This window comes from Azolla caroliniana, unplaced genomic scaffold (genome assembly GCF_043228905.1).
Source record: "Azolla caroliniana isolate FFs.n. ecotype wild unplaced genomic scaffold, voAzoCaro1.0.p SCAF_1, whole genome shotgun sequence".
Taxonomy (NCBI): Eukaryota; Viridiplantae; Streptophyta; class Polypodiopsida; order Salviniales; family Salviniaceae; genus Azolla; species Azolla caroliniana.
Genome location: NW_028230436.1, coordinates 26,903,391 through 26,918,975, shown reverse-complemented (window position 1 = coordinate 26,918,975; position 15,585 = coordinate 26,903,391). Strand labels below are relative to the sequence as shown.

At 39.6% G+C, this 15,585-nt stretch overlaps 1 protein-coding gene across 1 annotated transcript; it reads left to right on the top strand.

Moving 5' to 3' along the window:
* Positions 1 to 4,016: 4,016 nt before the first annotated feature.
* Positions 4,017 to 7,976, top strand: LOC147869344 (transcription initiation factor IIA gamma chain / TFIIA-gamma (TFIIA-S)). The gene is made up of 3 exons (XM_087328358.1): positions 4,017 to 4,197; positions 5,738 to 5,788; positions 7,554 to 7,976. Exons 1-3 carry the CDS (start codon positions 4,063 to 4,065, stop codon positions 7,692 to 7,694), a joined length of 327 nt encoding a protein of 108 aa, XP_087184484.1. The 5' UTR covers positions 4,017 to 4,062; the 3' UTR covers positions 7,695 to 7,976.
* The last annotated feature ends 7,609 nt before the right edge of the window (positions 7,977 to 15,585 follow it).

The following is a 15,585-nucleotide window of genomic DNA, read 5'->3' as shown; positions in this document are numbered from 1 at the left end:
TCCATTAGGGCAAAGGTTTCCTCATCGTTTATGTCGTGGGTCTAGTTGATTGTGTCTGTCATGTTGTATTTACTCTTGAACACCCAATAGAAACTTATTTGCTTCTTCCTAGGTCTGAAGGTTGAGAATAAATCCTAAGTTTTGTTGTTGACCAATGCTCGCAACACGTCCTTCATTGTCAAAATCCAACAAGGATCTTGGGCAGCTCCTGTGTAATTCTTAAGTTCTTGGTTTGCCATGATCTTTAATACTCCCAATGTCCTTATTAAAGGCACATGATATTCACTATTGACCAATTAGGGTAACTCCTCAAAGTTGTTACCCGAGGTCGTGTTCTTGGCCTTGTGCTTATGCATTTTGTCCTTTCTTCTTTTTGTATGGGTGTACCACCGAGGCGATACTACTTAGAAGGTTTCTTCATCCTAGGAAATAATCTAATGGCAATACCTAAGGTTTGGTCATTTTGAATGAGCATTGATTCTTTGTTGGGTCTTTACCTGATTAGCAAGTCTCGCTCGTGTATGGATGGAAGCTCCCTCTTATGATAGAATTCCCTACAGTGCTTCCACCTTTGTTGCTGAGAATATATTGTTGTGAACCTTGTCTACCTCTCTTCCTCAACCATTCCTCCCATGGTTTTAATGGTCGTAACCTCGATCGAGATCTTCCTATGTATACAATATATGCCCATCAAATGCCAAGCTTTTTTATTACATATGGTTCTCCTTGACCATCAACATGGGTGCAAGTTAAAAAAGCTTGGTGTTTAGCCTCTTGTTGTGGTTGTTCGAAATGCGCCATACTTATGATGTGTGAGGCGATTGAGGTAGATTCCCATCATCTCATTATTGTTGACTATGGCATTGATGGAGGCGACTGAATCACACAATGCCTCGAGCTTGAAGGTATTGTCCATCATGGACATATCCCTCTACAAAATATAATTCAAGTCCTAATGTAGTTGAAGCTTCCAAGTTGTTGTTAACACATTTCTTCAAATTCTCCATGCTTCCTTTAGGGCCTTTGCATCTTGGATGTAGGTCAACATGTGATCTTGCACACATGTTGCTAAACAATACGTAACTCAATTCTCTCTTTGCTATCACGTTGGGTAACTTGGGGTCGTTTCTTGAAAGCTATACAACCTTGAATGAGCTCTTGAAAATCATGTATGAAGATTGTCACAATGGTATGTTCTGCTCAATTAGCAAAGAAACATTCACACGTAGCTCTATTAAAGGTACGTAATATCGATGTTTGTGATGTCACGAGCATAGATAAATTGTTCATCTACCAATTCACCATGATCTTGAGCCTTCCTAGATTGTAACCCATCAATGGCGTTTCTTACATTTTGTGAAGTAAAAGGTTGGATTCACGTGGGTGTCATACATGTGGGCGGGGGAGTGGGCTGCCCAGGGGTACCACACATGAGGTGAGGCCAATTGTGTGGTAGGTTTCCTTTTGTTAAACATTCTCCATGCTCTTCTACTCTCTTGTCCTATGAACTAGTGATACACATGATCTTCAATTTTAGGTAAATATGATCACTTATTCTTGTTGTTGGAAGGTTTCTCTTGCCTGTTTGTCTGTATAAATCCCCCGAATTACTTCACACTGCAAGCATTACCTTGTATACTGACATTCCTCATCATACCAATTGTTTTGTATAGCTTGACCAAGTTTGGGTTCATTGCTTCTTGTGCAGGGAAAGACATTTGTGGCTACTTTATGCAATGACTTTGACGATTCATTTGTAAGTTCATCTAGGGGTGAGAAATGATCTGATTCAAGAATGTCTCTCGAGTAAATTAACACTACACCAATCCACTATCCTTTTAGCATATACACCCCCTTTGTGCATCCATCCTTTACATCAAATTGTAGATATGCATGGTCTGTTGTCGGACCACTAGATCTACAAAGGATAGTGAATCATGTTATTTCAAACAGAAGAGGTGGGAGATTCCATCATGTAATCAGAGAGTACAATAGCTTGAGCTTTGCACCAATCACCTTTTTGGGTAAAGCGATCAACATGATCTAATATGGGCCATTGTGACGAACCATAAGATATCACAAATCCATGTGTAGTTGTGGAGGTGAGAAGGGTGCTTACCGAGAGATTCCGTTGTTTAAAGTCTCGAGTCTATTGCTACAGACTATCCCTTTCTCGCTATTATTATAAATGTGAAGAAAGAAAGAAAGATATATTACGTCTTCTAAGGCTAAAATTGGCCCAGGAGACAAATGGTTTACAAAAAAATGGGATATTTACCCATTCATCGAAAGTAAAAATAAAAATAAGATAAAAATAGAGTTTAAGCTAAATAGTTCTAAGAAAATAACAAAATTGTTCTACAATGAAAATGATGTTAAACTAGGCCTAATTTCATTTCCATCCAAGTCTCGAAGAAGAGAAGTGGGAGGTCAAAGGGTTGTGATATGGATGTGGCCCGTGGTCCCAATGTAAAAGATACCCCAACCATACCTTATAGTCGACGTAGCTCACGTTCCCTTATCTTCTTAATCTTTTCTACTCCACGTTGGCTTGTTTTGAAGCCCAACATCCAAGGGCGTTTGGTTGTTCTTTGCATTTCTACTTCCTCAAGGGAGAGGCCAAACGGCATAAGTGTATCCACATTCATCGTCTCCCCTTGTTCTTGAAAAATTACACTAGTTACATGTTGATGAATAGTAAAAGGGTTATGGTTAACACTTTGTAATTTATTCTCCCTATATTGTTTTAGTTCTAAAATATACCTACCTAGTCTCTTTACACTCGGGGTATCTAATAGTTTGGAGAAGGTGGGAGAGGGTCCTAATATGTCTTGGTATTTCGCCCGTATCTCGGCATAATTTGGGCACTTGCATGTGAAGTGATACTAATCCTCTATCTCTATATGGCATAACCTACATAGTCTTTCCTCTCTAGGGACTCTATTAGCCCGACCATTCTTAATCTCAAGTTGGTGAGATGATATCCTAAGTTGTCCAATGGCCACCCTTAGTGCGTTTGATAAGAATGTATCTAGATATCTTGGTCGTGTAATAAAACCTAACTTAGAGAAGTGCAAGATGTGTTCCTTATAGTACAACATTTTCGATGGAAGTGGCTCTCGTGGGGTGATCCATTTATATCGAGTGTAAATTTGCCATATTTCTTGGCGTATCACTTTATTACATTCTTCATGAGAGATTAGAGTTTGACCAGTCCCATGGTTGTACTTGAGGGGAGGTAGGTTATTAATTTCTATGTCGTTTGCAAGTAACCAACTCACCACAATGCTATACCAAGAGCTAGTGTCTCCAGACGTATGTAGGGATCGGGATGCCTCAAAGGCTTGACGAGATATCCTATCTTGTGGTTGACTATGTATCCGATGAATAAAAACTACCACTTGAAAGAGTGCTTCTACTAACATCGGGGGTAGACTGAACTTTGCTCTAATAATGTCATGTGGTATTGTCGATTTGCTTCGGAGTTGACGTGATAACATCGTCACCAAAGGTCTCTCTAATTGCGTCCACATGAAAGATGGTAGACATGGAGCCCATACTACTGATGCATACATGAGGGAAGGGGTCACTAATGAGTCGAAGAGCCATCCCTTAGTCCATGGCTCTTGAAAGTATGCCTGGTGGCATTGTCTCTCTAAGAGCGAGAGGGATGCATACCCTCTCGTTAGCCTATCTTTGGATGCCTGGGTCATCGAGAATTTACCTGAGCGAGCACTAAAAGTGACTCCCAAGTATACATATGATCCCACGACCTCAAGTAGTTTATGAGAGAGGATTAGGTGACATTTACTCCTAACTCGGGAAGGGAAGGGAAGGGAAGGGAAGGGAGGGGCATTTTGGGGAATTAAGGGAAACTCAGGCTGGGGGCCATTTTTTATTTAATTTTTACCAAGTCTACCCCTCCTTACTACTTAGTATAAATAGGTCGACAGGAGGGATCCCCACTTTTTTCACGCAGATTGCCCCCTCCTATACTTATACTATATAAACGAAAGGAACTGCACACAGTCAAGTCCCTCAGCGACAGGCGCCAAGGTTTCCATGGAAGCTAACGCTTGCGAGCTCTACAGAAAGACGAAGATCGGGACCAGCCTCACTGAAGCTTTGGATGAACTCGTCTCCAATGGCTCTATCCCCCCTCTCCTCGCTATGAGAATCCTGATGCAGTTCGACAAGGTCACTCTTCTCAGAACCTGATCATTTCCCCCCCTTATTTCATTGCACTCTCCTTGTTTTGTTTCCCTTTCGTATCTGTTGTCTTCCGTTTCTATGTTCTATTCTTCTCTGCTCTTGATTACTCCATGTACCACTCTTCTATTCTCCTGATTACTCCATTCTCTTTCCCCCCTCCCCCTGTAATCTATATCTTCTTCGCCATGAGAATCCTGATGCATTTTGACAAGATTAGAAGTTGATGATTCCATTCTCTCTATGTTTTCCTTACCTTTCCTGTTTGCTGGTGTTTTCTGTTTCTATCTATTCTCCTGTGAGAATCTGGATGCAGTTCCACAAGGCTAGAATAGCAATTAATCAAACGGTTGTGTTTCTTTTCATTACATCTCTGCTTTATTCTTGTCTATGTCTTCTTCACCGTGAGAATCATGATGCAGTTCGAGAATTCTCATAGCTTGTTCTTCTTTTTTGTTGTTTTTGTTCGATCAACTATGTGTTCTTCCGCGTCAGAATCTTGTTTTCTACAATTTTAGAATCGAAAGCTGTCTAACCGTGCTCTTTCTTGCCCCTGCAAGTTGTCTTCTTTTTTAACATGAGCAATTTTCTGTCTTTGGGATTCTTGATGCAGTTTGACTAAGGCAGAAGTATCATCTATTTCTTCCGTCTGCTCGTTCTTTCCTTTCTGTTGTCTATTGTACTCTTCTCTGTGGGAATCTTTTCCGACAAGGTCAGAATCAAAATCCATTAAAATTCTTTTGTTTTGCTTTTTCTAGTTCCATTTCTTTTGTTAGCTTTCCTTTCTTCTATTAGAAACTTGACGGGTTCCATAAGGTAGTCAGGTGACTTATCATAATTCTTATGCGTTTTCTTGTCTTTTCCTTTTTATTTGGTCATCCTAATGCTGTCAGAATTGTTGTAAGCAAGGTCAAAAGGAAATCAATCATTTCATTTAATTTCATTTTACTCTTGTGCACTCTGTAAGTTTAGAAGAACAAAATAAATCCTTATATTTTGTTTTTCCTTCTACTTCATATCCTTTTGCTGTTTCTCTGTCAGAATATTGGTGCAGTTTGACAGGCAGGTTTCAAAATTACATCTTTTTGCATTTTTGATTTCCTTTATTTTGGTAAGCTTAGAATAAAAATGTATCCTGGTTCCTTTGATGTTTTCCTGAGGCGTTCATTGTACTTCATGTTTGATGTCTTTTCAAGAGAATCGTGATGGGTAAGGTTAAGCAAAATCAATTCTGTGTTTCATTTCATCTCTTTTTTTGCTTCCCTCTCAGTTTGATGCATTTTTTTTGCCGTTAGAAGCTTGACGCTGTTGACAAGGTTAGAATTGGGAAACAATCCTAACTTTGTGTTTTCCTACTTTTGCAGTTTGTTCCTTCTAAGAAGTCCTTTTGTATTATCTTAAATTCATTTTCATACTTTCCTTTCTTTTTGGTGTCAGTTTACTAGATTTATTTTTTATGATGCAATCATTAATCAGACACATAGTATATTTGATCTGTAACAAGTCTACTGCTGACTAATGCTTGCAGTCAATAAATGAGGCTTTGCAGACAAGAGCGAGATCTAAAGTCACATTCAAGGTGTGCATTTCATTTTTATGCATAATGATTTGTACGTTAAAACACATGCTTTGAATTTTGATAAATTATCTGTTAGTAGAGCATCAGATATGATTGCATATTATCTTTCTTGGAGTGTTGATGGAGTCTGGATCATTGTTTAGAAAATTTTCTTTATTAAACTGTCATCTTCAAGAATAATAGAAAATTATAAGAAAATACCTCAAATTCAGTAGAAATTTATGTAGATGTGTAATATTTATCAGATTTTGCTTGTGTTATAAATATTTCTTCATGTCAAGTTTGACAATTTTCCTGGTGTTTAGTGGATAAAGGCACACATTTTACCTGATTACTGGTACGAATCATGTTTCTATATGTTAAAAGAAGTGCATAAAAGCATATTCATGTGGTCACTATTGATCACATTCCCTGGTCTTAGGGGTTTATTATATGGTGGAAAATAGTAAACGTGAAGGAAAATTTCTTGGTTTTTAGTGGATAAAGGGGGCACACATTTATACCTGATTACAGGTATGAACCATGTTTCTGTTATGTTAAAAGAAGTGCATAAAAGCATATTCATGTGGTCACTATTGATCATATTCCCTGGTCTTAGGGATTTATTATATGGTGGAAAATAGTATATGTGAAGGAAGTTCATGATTTATTTGGACACTTCACGTTTTAATGGTTTTTTCACAATTTGTAACTTGAATAGAAAATATGAAAATTTTGGTACATGTGTTATCCACCTTCCTGGTTCTAGGATGTTTTTTGGTAAATATTTTGATGATTACATGTATTATGAACCTTTATGGCTATTGAAATGTCTATCATAAGAACTTTTATGGGTTTTGAAAGAGTGTTATCTTCTGAACATTCTATTATGTGTGCCTATTGAAGGTCTCTATAGATAGACCTGAAATTTTATGGGAGTTTTACATGGTGTAAATAACAAAGGTGATTTGTTTTGTGCTCAATATGTATTGAAATGGTAGCATCAAAACATTTATGTATGGATGTAAGGAATGAACGGACCTTCTCCTTGTTACTGTGTGCATGTGGCTTGAATGGTGTCATGTGTACTTAGTTTGAGTTATTGGTTTTCAAATGCAGCCCTTACTGTCTATGCAATTGCAGCAGCATTAATACATCATCATGAGCTTGATTCTCCATTTTATTATGGAGTATCTCAAGAATGATGCATTCTTTGAGATCTGTCCATTGTAGTTTCGAAACTATTTCCTGTTGTCGCCTGTACATTCTTGAATACGAGCTTTTGGTTTTAGTATGAAAGGGCCTAATACCAGATTTTCTGCTGAATTTTAAACTGGCTTTCTAATTGTTCTGGTTTCATAGGTGACTTCCTTAGATCACCCACTACTTGTTGCTTTTGGTAGCTGAAAAGATTTGACTCCAAAATACATATACAATCATTCCATGCATGTCTAAACCTTTATTGCTTTTTTTTCTGATAAGATTTACTCCAAAACTCTATACCATCATTTCATGCATGTCATTTTCTAGAACTATCACATCTACTGCATGTTTGTCAATCTTACAGTGTTGATTGCTAAAAACATTTCTGAATCTTAGCTACAAAGGTTCTTATATCATACTAGTTCACCTTTGTGAATTTGACTGTGTAATATGAAGAGTATGTTGATTATTCTCTTTAATACATTAGGACCTTTATAGTCATGATTTAGTATTATTTTCTATAAGAGAATGCAAAAGGGAGAGGGAAAGAGAAGAGACACTTCTTTCACCTATTATTTTTCAGGGACATCTGCACACATACAGGTACTATGACAACACATGGACATTCTTTCTTGAGAAGGCTTCATTCAAGACGGAGACCGAGGCAGTGAATGTAGATATTGTGAAGATTGTAGCTAGCGACGCCAAAGTTCCCGCTCGTTAACATATGAATTGTTTTTAGATTTTTCTATGTTAAAACTGTGGCCCTTATGAACAAATTGTTGTTCTTTAGAAGCAAAATTCTGTAATGTCAAGAACTAATATAGTGTCTGAGGAAGGAGCATCTAACATTGTTGCCCCAAATTTTGTGTCATTACCTTCTCAGGTTGTTTCAAAGCTCACCTAGGTTTTATTCTTTTACGACACGTTTTCATAATTATGGAGCTATAAGAATGTAAGGTTCTCCATACCTTCATAAATTCGTTATGATTGTTTTTGAAGCATACTTTCTGATTCCATATTTTTTTTAGAGTATATGTAATGCTCTTTCCATACATCACTCTGTATATCGTTATCTGATTACTGTGAAGGCCCTTTGTTTCTAGGTCCTATATTTTAGTCTAGGATTGGTCACAAGTATCGAGTATTGGTATGATGATTAAGTGCTTGTCTTACTTGTGCAACCAATCACAAGGAAGTGTGCAATGTCACTACTGTTAAGCTGTTATTGACCATACATAGAGTTTGTTGTACATTAAATATGCAGAAATTATAAAGATGGCCATGAAACATTATTATAATATGTGATTGCCACTTTTTCTTGCACAACAGATTCTTTCAAATTCAAAGAAAAAGTGGGTATTGGGGCACTTTACTGAGAAGCAATTGAAGCTAATGTCCCATAACTTGGGAAAGATGTGGAGACTCATGTTTGACAGCTTTTATCACATATCTTGCATCAGAGTAAGAACTCATCTTCATTTTGGAATTGATAGCTAAAATCAGAAGCATCTGATCAATTTGCATATGCTTGTCTTAGCCCAAGAACTAGGGATATAGATGATTGGTAAAGTGTTGCCCTTGCAAGTGGGTTGGTGCACGAATGTGTGGGTCGGGCACCTAAACATGGGAGGCTGAATAACCATGTAAGAGTCACTTGGACAAGAAACTGGAAAATATAGATACATCTTACTTCAATGTTCCTGACATTAAAAATAACTTAATCCTAACTTCTCTCTCTCTCTCTCTCTCTCTCTCTCTCTCTCTCTATATATATATATATATATATATATATATATATATATATATATATACTAGTCGGCCGATAGGTCGGTTCGACCGATCGACCCAATTTTCGACCTCTAGTCGATTTGATCGTTCGACCCTCACTTCCGACCTTTTAGTCGAACCAACCGACTGATCCTCAAATCGGTCGACTAGTCGATCTGACCATTTGGTCCTCATTCCAACCAATCTCTCCCGTCAAGAGAGACCCAATACATAATAGACTCCCCCTTCACTCTTGTAAGGGAGAGTCGGCTAGACCTATCTTCAGTCGGCAAGCGTTGAGTTTTTCCATAGGTAAAATCTTCGTAAGCATATCTGATCCATTTTCGTCAATATGGATCTTCACCAGAGTAAACTCATTTTCATCCACTTCCTCTTGTAACCAATGATACTTCCTCTGTATGTGCTTGGTATGAGAGTGATAGGCAACATTCGTGGCCAGATGTATGACACTTTGGTTATCACAGTGAAGTAGGAATCTTTCTTGCTTCATTTCTAGTTCACTGAGAAAATTCTTCATCCAAATAAATTCTTTCTTGGCCTCCATCGCAACCATATACTCAGCCTTTGTGGTCGATAGGACCATAGCCTTTTGCAATCTTGATGTGGATTGGTTGGAATCTACGTTCCTTGACATGTCAGAATTTGTGAAACCTTCGAGCATAGGTTTCCTGGCGCCATATCTAAGGCATATACTTGAAGTGCCTTTCAAATATCGGAGTATCCATTTTACGGGTGCCCAATGCTCCCTTCCAAGGTTACTCATGAAATGACTTATTGTTGCAACCACAAACACAATGTCCGGCCAATACAAACCATAGCATACATTAGGCTTCCAACGGCCGAGGCATACAACACCCTTCTCATCTCAACCTTATTCTTCTCACTTTTCAGACATTCACTAACATTTAGCTTACAATTTTTCGGCAATGCAGATCCAACAAGTTTTGCATTAGACGTATTAAATCTTTGCAATACTTTTGTCACATATTTCTCTTGTGACAACCATAACATATTTTTAGTCCTGTCCCAGAATATGTGCATCCCCACGATTTGTTTAGCCGGACCTGAATCCTTCATAGCAAACGATTTACTTGGAGTTTTCTTTAAGCTCTCAATCTTCTTAGCATCTTATCCGACAATCAACATGTCATCTACATAAAGTAAGAGAATCAAGAAGTCACCTTCACTAAACCTCTTGAGAAAAACACAATGATCGGCTTGTGTTTTATAGAATCCATGTTCCAACGTGAAGGATTCAGACTTCTTATACCATTGTCGATGAGCTTGCTTCAGACCATACAAGCTCTTTCTTAGTCTACATACCATATTCTCTTTTTCTTTCATCACAAAACCCTTAGGTTGCTACATAAAAATTTCTTCTTCTAAATCCCCATGCAAGAATGTTGTTTTTACATCCAATTGTTCTTTCTCCAGATTCATACTGGCAGCTATACTCAATACAGTTCGGATGGATGCCATTTTTACATATGTTGCGAATATTTCATCAAAATCAACATCCTTTTTCTATTGAAAACCCTTCACCACAATGCGGGCCTTATATCTAGGTGGGCTGCTATCTTTTCCGATCTTCAACTTGTAGACCCACTTGTTTCTTAGAGCTCCCTTTCCTTCATGTAGCTCCACTAGATCATAGGTGTGATTTTCGTAAAAGGAGTCCATCTCATCTTGCATGGTGTTATACCACTTCTCCGTGTGCACATCGGCCATGGCTTCTTCATAGCATTTTGGCTCATCTTCATCGGTCAATAAGACATATTGATTGGCTGGATACTGAGAGGAGGCCTTCCTTTGCTTGAGTGGGTATCTTCTTCCTTCAACAACCGGCTCAAATTCGGTTTCTTCTACCGACTCATCTTTAGACTCAGATTCATGTGCATCAACCTATTGTTGTATCCTGGTTGGCTCAGATTCGGTTGCATCGGTTGATTGTTGTCTGTAGGCCGGTCGTGTGGGAGAGGGATCAGCTTGTGCTGACTCCATAACAGTAGCCGGCTGGGAAGACGACACTGGTTTCTACTGTCTCCAGTCTTCAATTGCCTTGTCTTCCATGAATACGATATCATGGCTCCTCACCACTTTCTTGTCAAGGAGATCCCATAGCTTGTAGCCAAACTCGTCTTCTGAGTACCCCAAGAATATGCATGATTTGGACTTGTCGTCGAACTTTAACCTCTGATATTTTGTAACATGCATATACGCTAAGCATCCGAAGACTCTAAAGTGCTGGTAAGACACATTTCTTCCTGTGCACACCCGCTGAGGAACATCACCATTTAGGAGCATTGAGGGAGACCTATTTATAAGATAAACCGCCATCAACATAGCCTCATCCCAATACGATTTCAATAGTTTTGCATGTGACGACATGCTTCTTACCCTTTCCATTATGGTCTGATTCATCCTCTCTGCAAGACCATTCACCTCAGGGGTCTTCGGTAATGTATACTCAAGTTTTATGCCTTGAGTCTTATAGTACAACTCAAATGGTCCTTTATACTGACCACCGTTATCTGTCCGGACAACCTTCAACTTTTGTCCGGATTCTCTTTCTGTAGCATGGAACTCTTTAAAAACCGACAACACTTGGTCTTTGGACTTCAACATGAAATCGCACAACTTTATGTTGTAGTCATCAATAAATGTCACAAAATATTGTCCACTCCAATGTGATTGAGCATACATCCATGTGGACTCGTTCTAGTGCACATTCTCTTCTTCTCGGTGGCCTAGAGTGAAAGGTAGCCATGTTTTGTGTTACAATCGGACTATAGGTCTATGAGAAAGATAGATCTAAAATGCACAACGCGGAAACACAAAACAACAAGTCGATAGAGAATACACAATACACAGTTTTTTACGTGGAAACCCTAAACAAGGGAAAACCACGGGCAACAAATCTTCACTATAAACAGAGGTACAAGAAGGGAAAAAAATAAAACAGATTACAAATCTCTATGTCAAATCAGACCCACTTAGGGTTTTGGCTAGTTCCACTAAACTATGCCTCTCTCTCTCTCACACTCTCGCATCTCTTCCTAAGTTCTCTGTTACAGAAGCTCTATACCCATCATTACTAATAAGTTTGCCCTAGCTATTCTTATTTATAGGAGAGATATGTTATTATTATTATATATTATTATATATTATTATAATAATAATTAATCATCCCGACTTGTCAGCCTTGTCTTCAACCATCCGGTCAGCCCGACTTATCAGCCTTGTCTTCGATTTGGAGCATCCATCCAATGTAGTCGACTCTCTATCTCCTTCAAATAAGTCGCCCACCCAATCGACTAGTTGGTCAATTCGATCGACCATCCTTTGTCGATTCGATTGCCGACTTCTTCCTTGACTTCGACTGTCGACTTCTCCCATAGGAGAGAAAAATTCCTAACAAACTCCCCATTCACTCCTATGGGTATAGTCGGCTAGTCTAGTCTTCTGTCGGCAGACTCTGAGTCTGTCCATAGGTAGTGGTTTCATAAGCATGTCGGATCCATTATCATCAGTATGGATCTTCACAAGGTTAAACTCTCCCTCATCCACCTTCTCTCATAACTAGTGATACCTTCTCTGTGTGTGCTTGGTTTGAGAGTGATACAAAAGGTTCTTGGCTAGATGTATGGCACTTTGACTATCACAATGGAGCAAGAATTCTCCTTGTGAATTGAGAAAACTCCCCATCCATATCAGCTCCTTACCAACCTCTACAACAACCATATATTCTACCTTTGTGGTTGATAAAGCCACAGTCTTCTGTAGTCTTGACTACCACGACACTGCTCCCCCTGCATAGGTCATCACATAACCTGATGTGGATCGGCTTGAGTCTACGTCCCCCGATATGTCTTAATCGGTAAAACAATTGAGCATAGGTTTTTCAAAACCATACCGAAGGCACATCCTTGAGGTGCCTTTCAAGTACCTGAGTATCCACTTTATTGTTGCCTAGTGTTCTCAACCCAGATTACTCATATATCGGTTCACGGTTCCGATTGCAAATGTTATGTCATGTCTCGTATAGACCATAACATACATTAAACTATTGATGGCCGAAGCATATGGTACTTTCCTCATCTCGACCTTGTCCTTCTCCCCTTTTGAACATTGCCTAGCATTCAACTTGCAATTAGTCGTTGAATCTTGCCAAGATCTTGTCACATACTTTTGTTGTGACAACCATAGCACGTTCTTAGTTCTGTCATGAACCATGTGCATCCCCAATATTTTCTTTGCCAATCCAAGATCTTTCATGGCAAACTACTTGCCTGGAGCTTTCTTCAAGGTCTCTATCTTCTTGGTGTCTTGTCTAACCACTAACATGTTGTCAACATATAGCAAGAGAATCAAGAAAGTCACCTTCATTATACCTTTGACAAACACACAATGATCGGCTTGTGTTTTATGGAACCCATGTTCCAGCATGAAGGATTCGAACTTCTTGTACCATTGGTGTGGAGCTTGTTTCAGACCATACAAGCTTTTCCTTAGTCGACACACTAGATTCTCTTTTCCTTTTTCCACAAAGCCTTCGGGTTGCTGCATATAGATCTCTTCGTCTAATTCCCCATGCAAGAATGTTGTCTTGACATTCGATTTCTCTATCTCTAGATTCATATTGGCAACAATACCTAGTATTGTTCAAATGGATGTCATCTTTACGACTAGTGCGAAGATCTCATCAAATTCAGCCCCTTTCTTCTACTGAAATTCCTTTACTACGATTCGGGCTTTGTATCTGGGTGAGCTACCACCTTCCCCATTTTTAAGCTTGAAGACCCATTTGTTTCTCAGGGCTCTCTTACCTTTCGGTAGTTCCACCAAGTCATAAATGTAGTTCTCATGCAGTGAGTCTATCTCATCTTGCATTGCACTCTGCCATTTCTCCTTGCGCTCGTCTTCCATGGCCTCCTTGTAGCATTTTAGCTCATCTTCATCAGTCGATAAAACATATTGATTGATGTATTGTGAAGGTTATCTCCTTTGCTTGAATGTATATCTTCCACCTCCCATTGTCGGCTCAAATTCGGATGTCTCTGCCGCCTCTTCATTCGGCTTGTGTTCATACATGTCGATCAATTGTTGAAGGTCGACTGACTCCGACGCATATGCCTCAATCGACTTCTATAGGTCCGTCGACTCCGACTCATATGTATTAGTCAGTTGGTCTGAGTTGACCATCTCGGATTCGGTCATTCCGACCAACTGTCTCCTCTTAGTCGATAGTGTATAGTTGACCGGTCTTGAGTAGATGGTAGTGGGAGTCGACTGGGAAGCCAATTCCGACTTCTATTGTTTCCATTCCTCGATTGTCTTGTCTTCCAAGAACATGATGTCCCGACTCCTCACCACCTTCTTGTCGAGTAAGTTCCACAACCTATAGTTGAATTCATCCTTCAAGTAACCCAAGAATATGCATGGTTTCGACGTGCTGTCGAGCTTTGACCTCTAATCCTTTGCTACATGCATATATGCCAGACATCCGAACACCTTCAAGTGTTGACAGAAGAAATCTTTACCTGTCCACACCCTCTGTGGGACATCACATTTCAGGGGCATTGAGAGAGACCTGTTGATTAGATAAACAACCGTGTACATTGCCTCAACCCAATACGACTTTGGCAGCTTTGCATACGACAACATGCTCCTCACTCTTTCCATTATTGTTCGATTCATCGTCTCTGCAAGCCCATTCAGCTTAGGAGATTTTGGCACTGTATATTCTAGTCTTATGCCTTGGGCCTTGCAATACTCTTCGAACTGTCATCTATACTCGCCATTATTGTCGGTTCGAAAAGCCTTCAGCTTCCGACCCGACTCTCTCTCAGCTTTGGCCTGGAACTCTTTGAAGAACGACAATACTTGATCCTTCAACTTTAGTATGAAAGCCCACAACTTTCGACTATAGTCGTCGAAGAACATTACCAAGTATTGTCTGCCACGATGGGTTGGAGCATCCACGTAGCACCCGTCTATGTGTACCAATTCTAATGCAGATTCTCTTCTCTTTGGTGGTCTCAAGTGGAACATAGCTCTATTTTGCTTTCCGACTAGGTAGTCGACACATCTCTCCAAGTGCACTCCTTTTATTACTAGAAGAAGTTTTTGGTCGGCTAGGATAGGCATGCCTCTCTCGCTCATGTGGCCAAGCCTCTTGTACCATATCTCTCCACTCGAGTCGGCTGCCACATTTGATTCTTCCTTGCACAAACTTGGCATGCATCATATACAAAGGGCCCTGTTTCTGTGATCGGGCCATTGTGAGATTTCCTAGACAGAACTTCCATTTGCCGTTTCGAAAACTACCACTATAGCCATAGTCGTCCATCCTTCTAGTCGATATCAGATTTAACCTGATATTTGGCACATGTCGAACATCCCTCAAGGTCAGCCAACAACAGGTCGACGTTGTCAGGCATACACTTTCGATCCTGACTATCTTGCATTCTCCATTGTCTCCCATCTTTACATAGCCATAGTCACCAGCTGTGTAAGACGAGAAACACTCCCTCGAGGGAGTTATATGGAACGATGCACCGGAGTCGATCACCTAGGCACACTCTTCACTTGCAAGGTTTGCACTTGCCTGCTCACAAATGAACAAAAATTCTTCTTCACTCGTAGCCAAGATGAAGTGCCCTTTTCATCGAATGTCTTTTTCGGTTCGACATCAGTTGAAGCACCTTTATCCCTTTTAAGGTGTTCACAATCCTTTTGGGAGTGTCCAAGCTTTCTGTAGTAAAATCATGTGAGCTTTCCTCTAGACTTGGATCTGGCCTAAGACTTGTCTCTCCTCTGTGGAT

Coding starts and splice junctions, on each gene's coding strand:
- LOC147869344 (XM_087328358.1), top strand. CDS start 4,063: ATGGAAGCTAACGCTTGCGAGCTCTACAGAAAGACGAAGATCGGGACC. Junction 4,198..5,737: donor TCCTGATGCAGTTCGACAAG/GTCACTCTTCTC, acceptor TAATGCTTGCAG/TCAATAAATGAGGCTTTGCA. Junction 5,789..7,553: donor GATCTAAAGTCACATTCAAG/GTGTGCATTTCA, acceptor ATTATTTTTCAG/GGACATCTGCACACATACAG.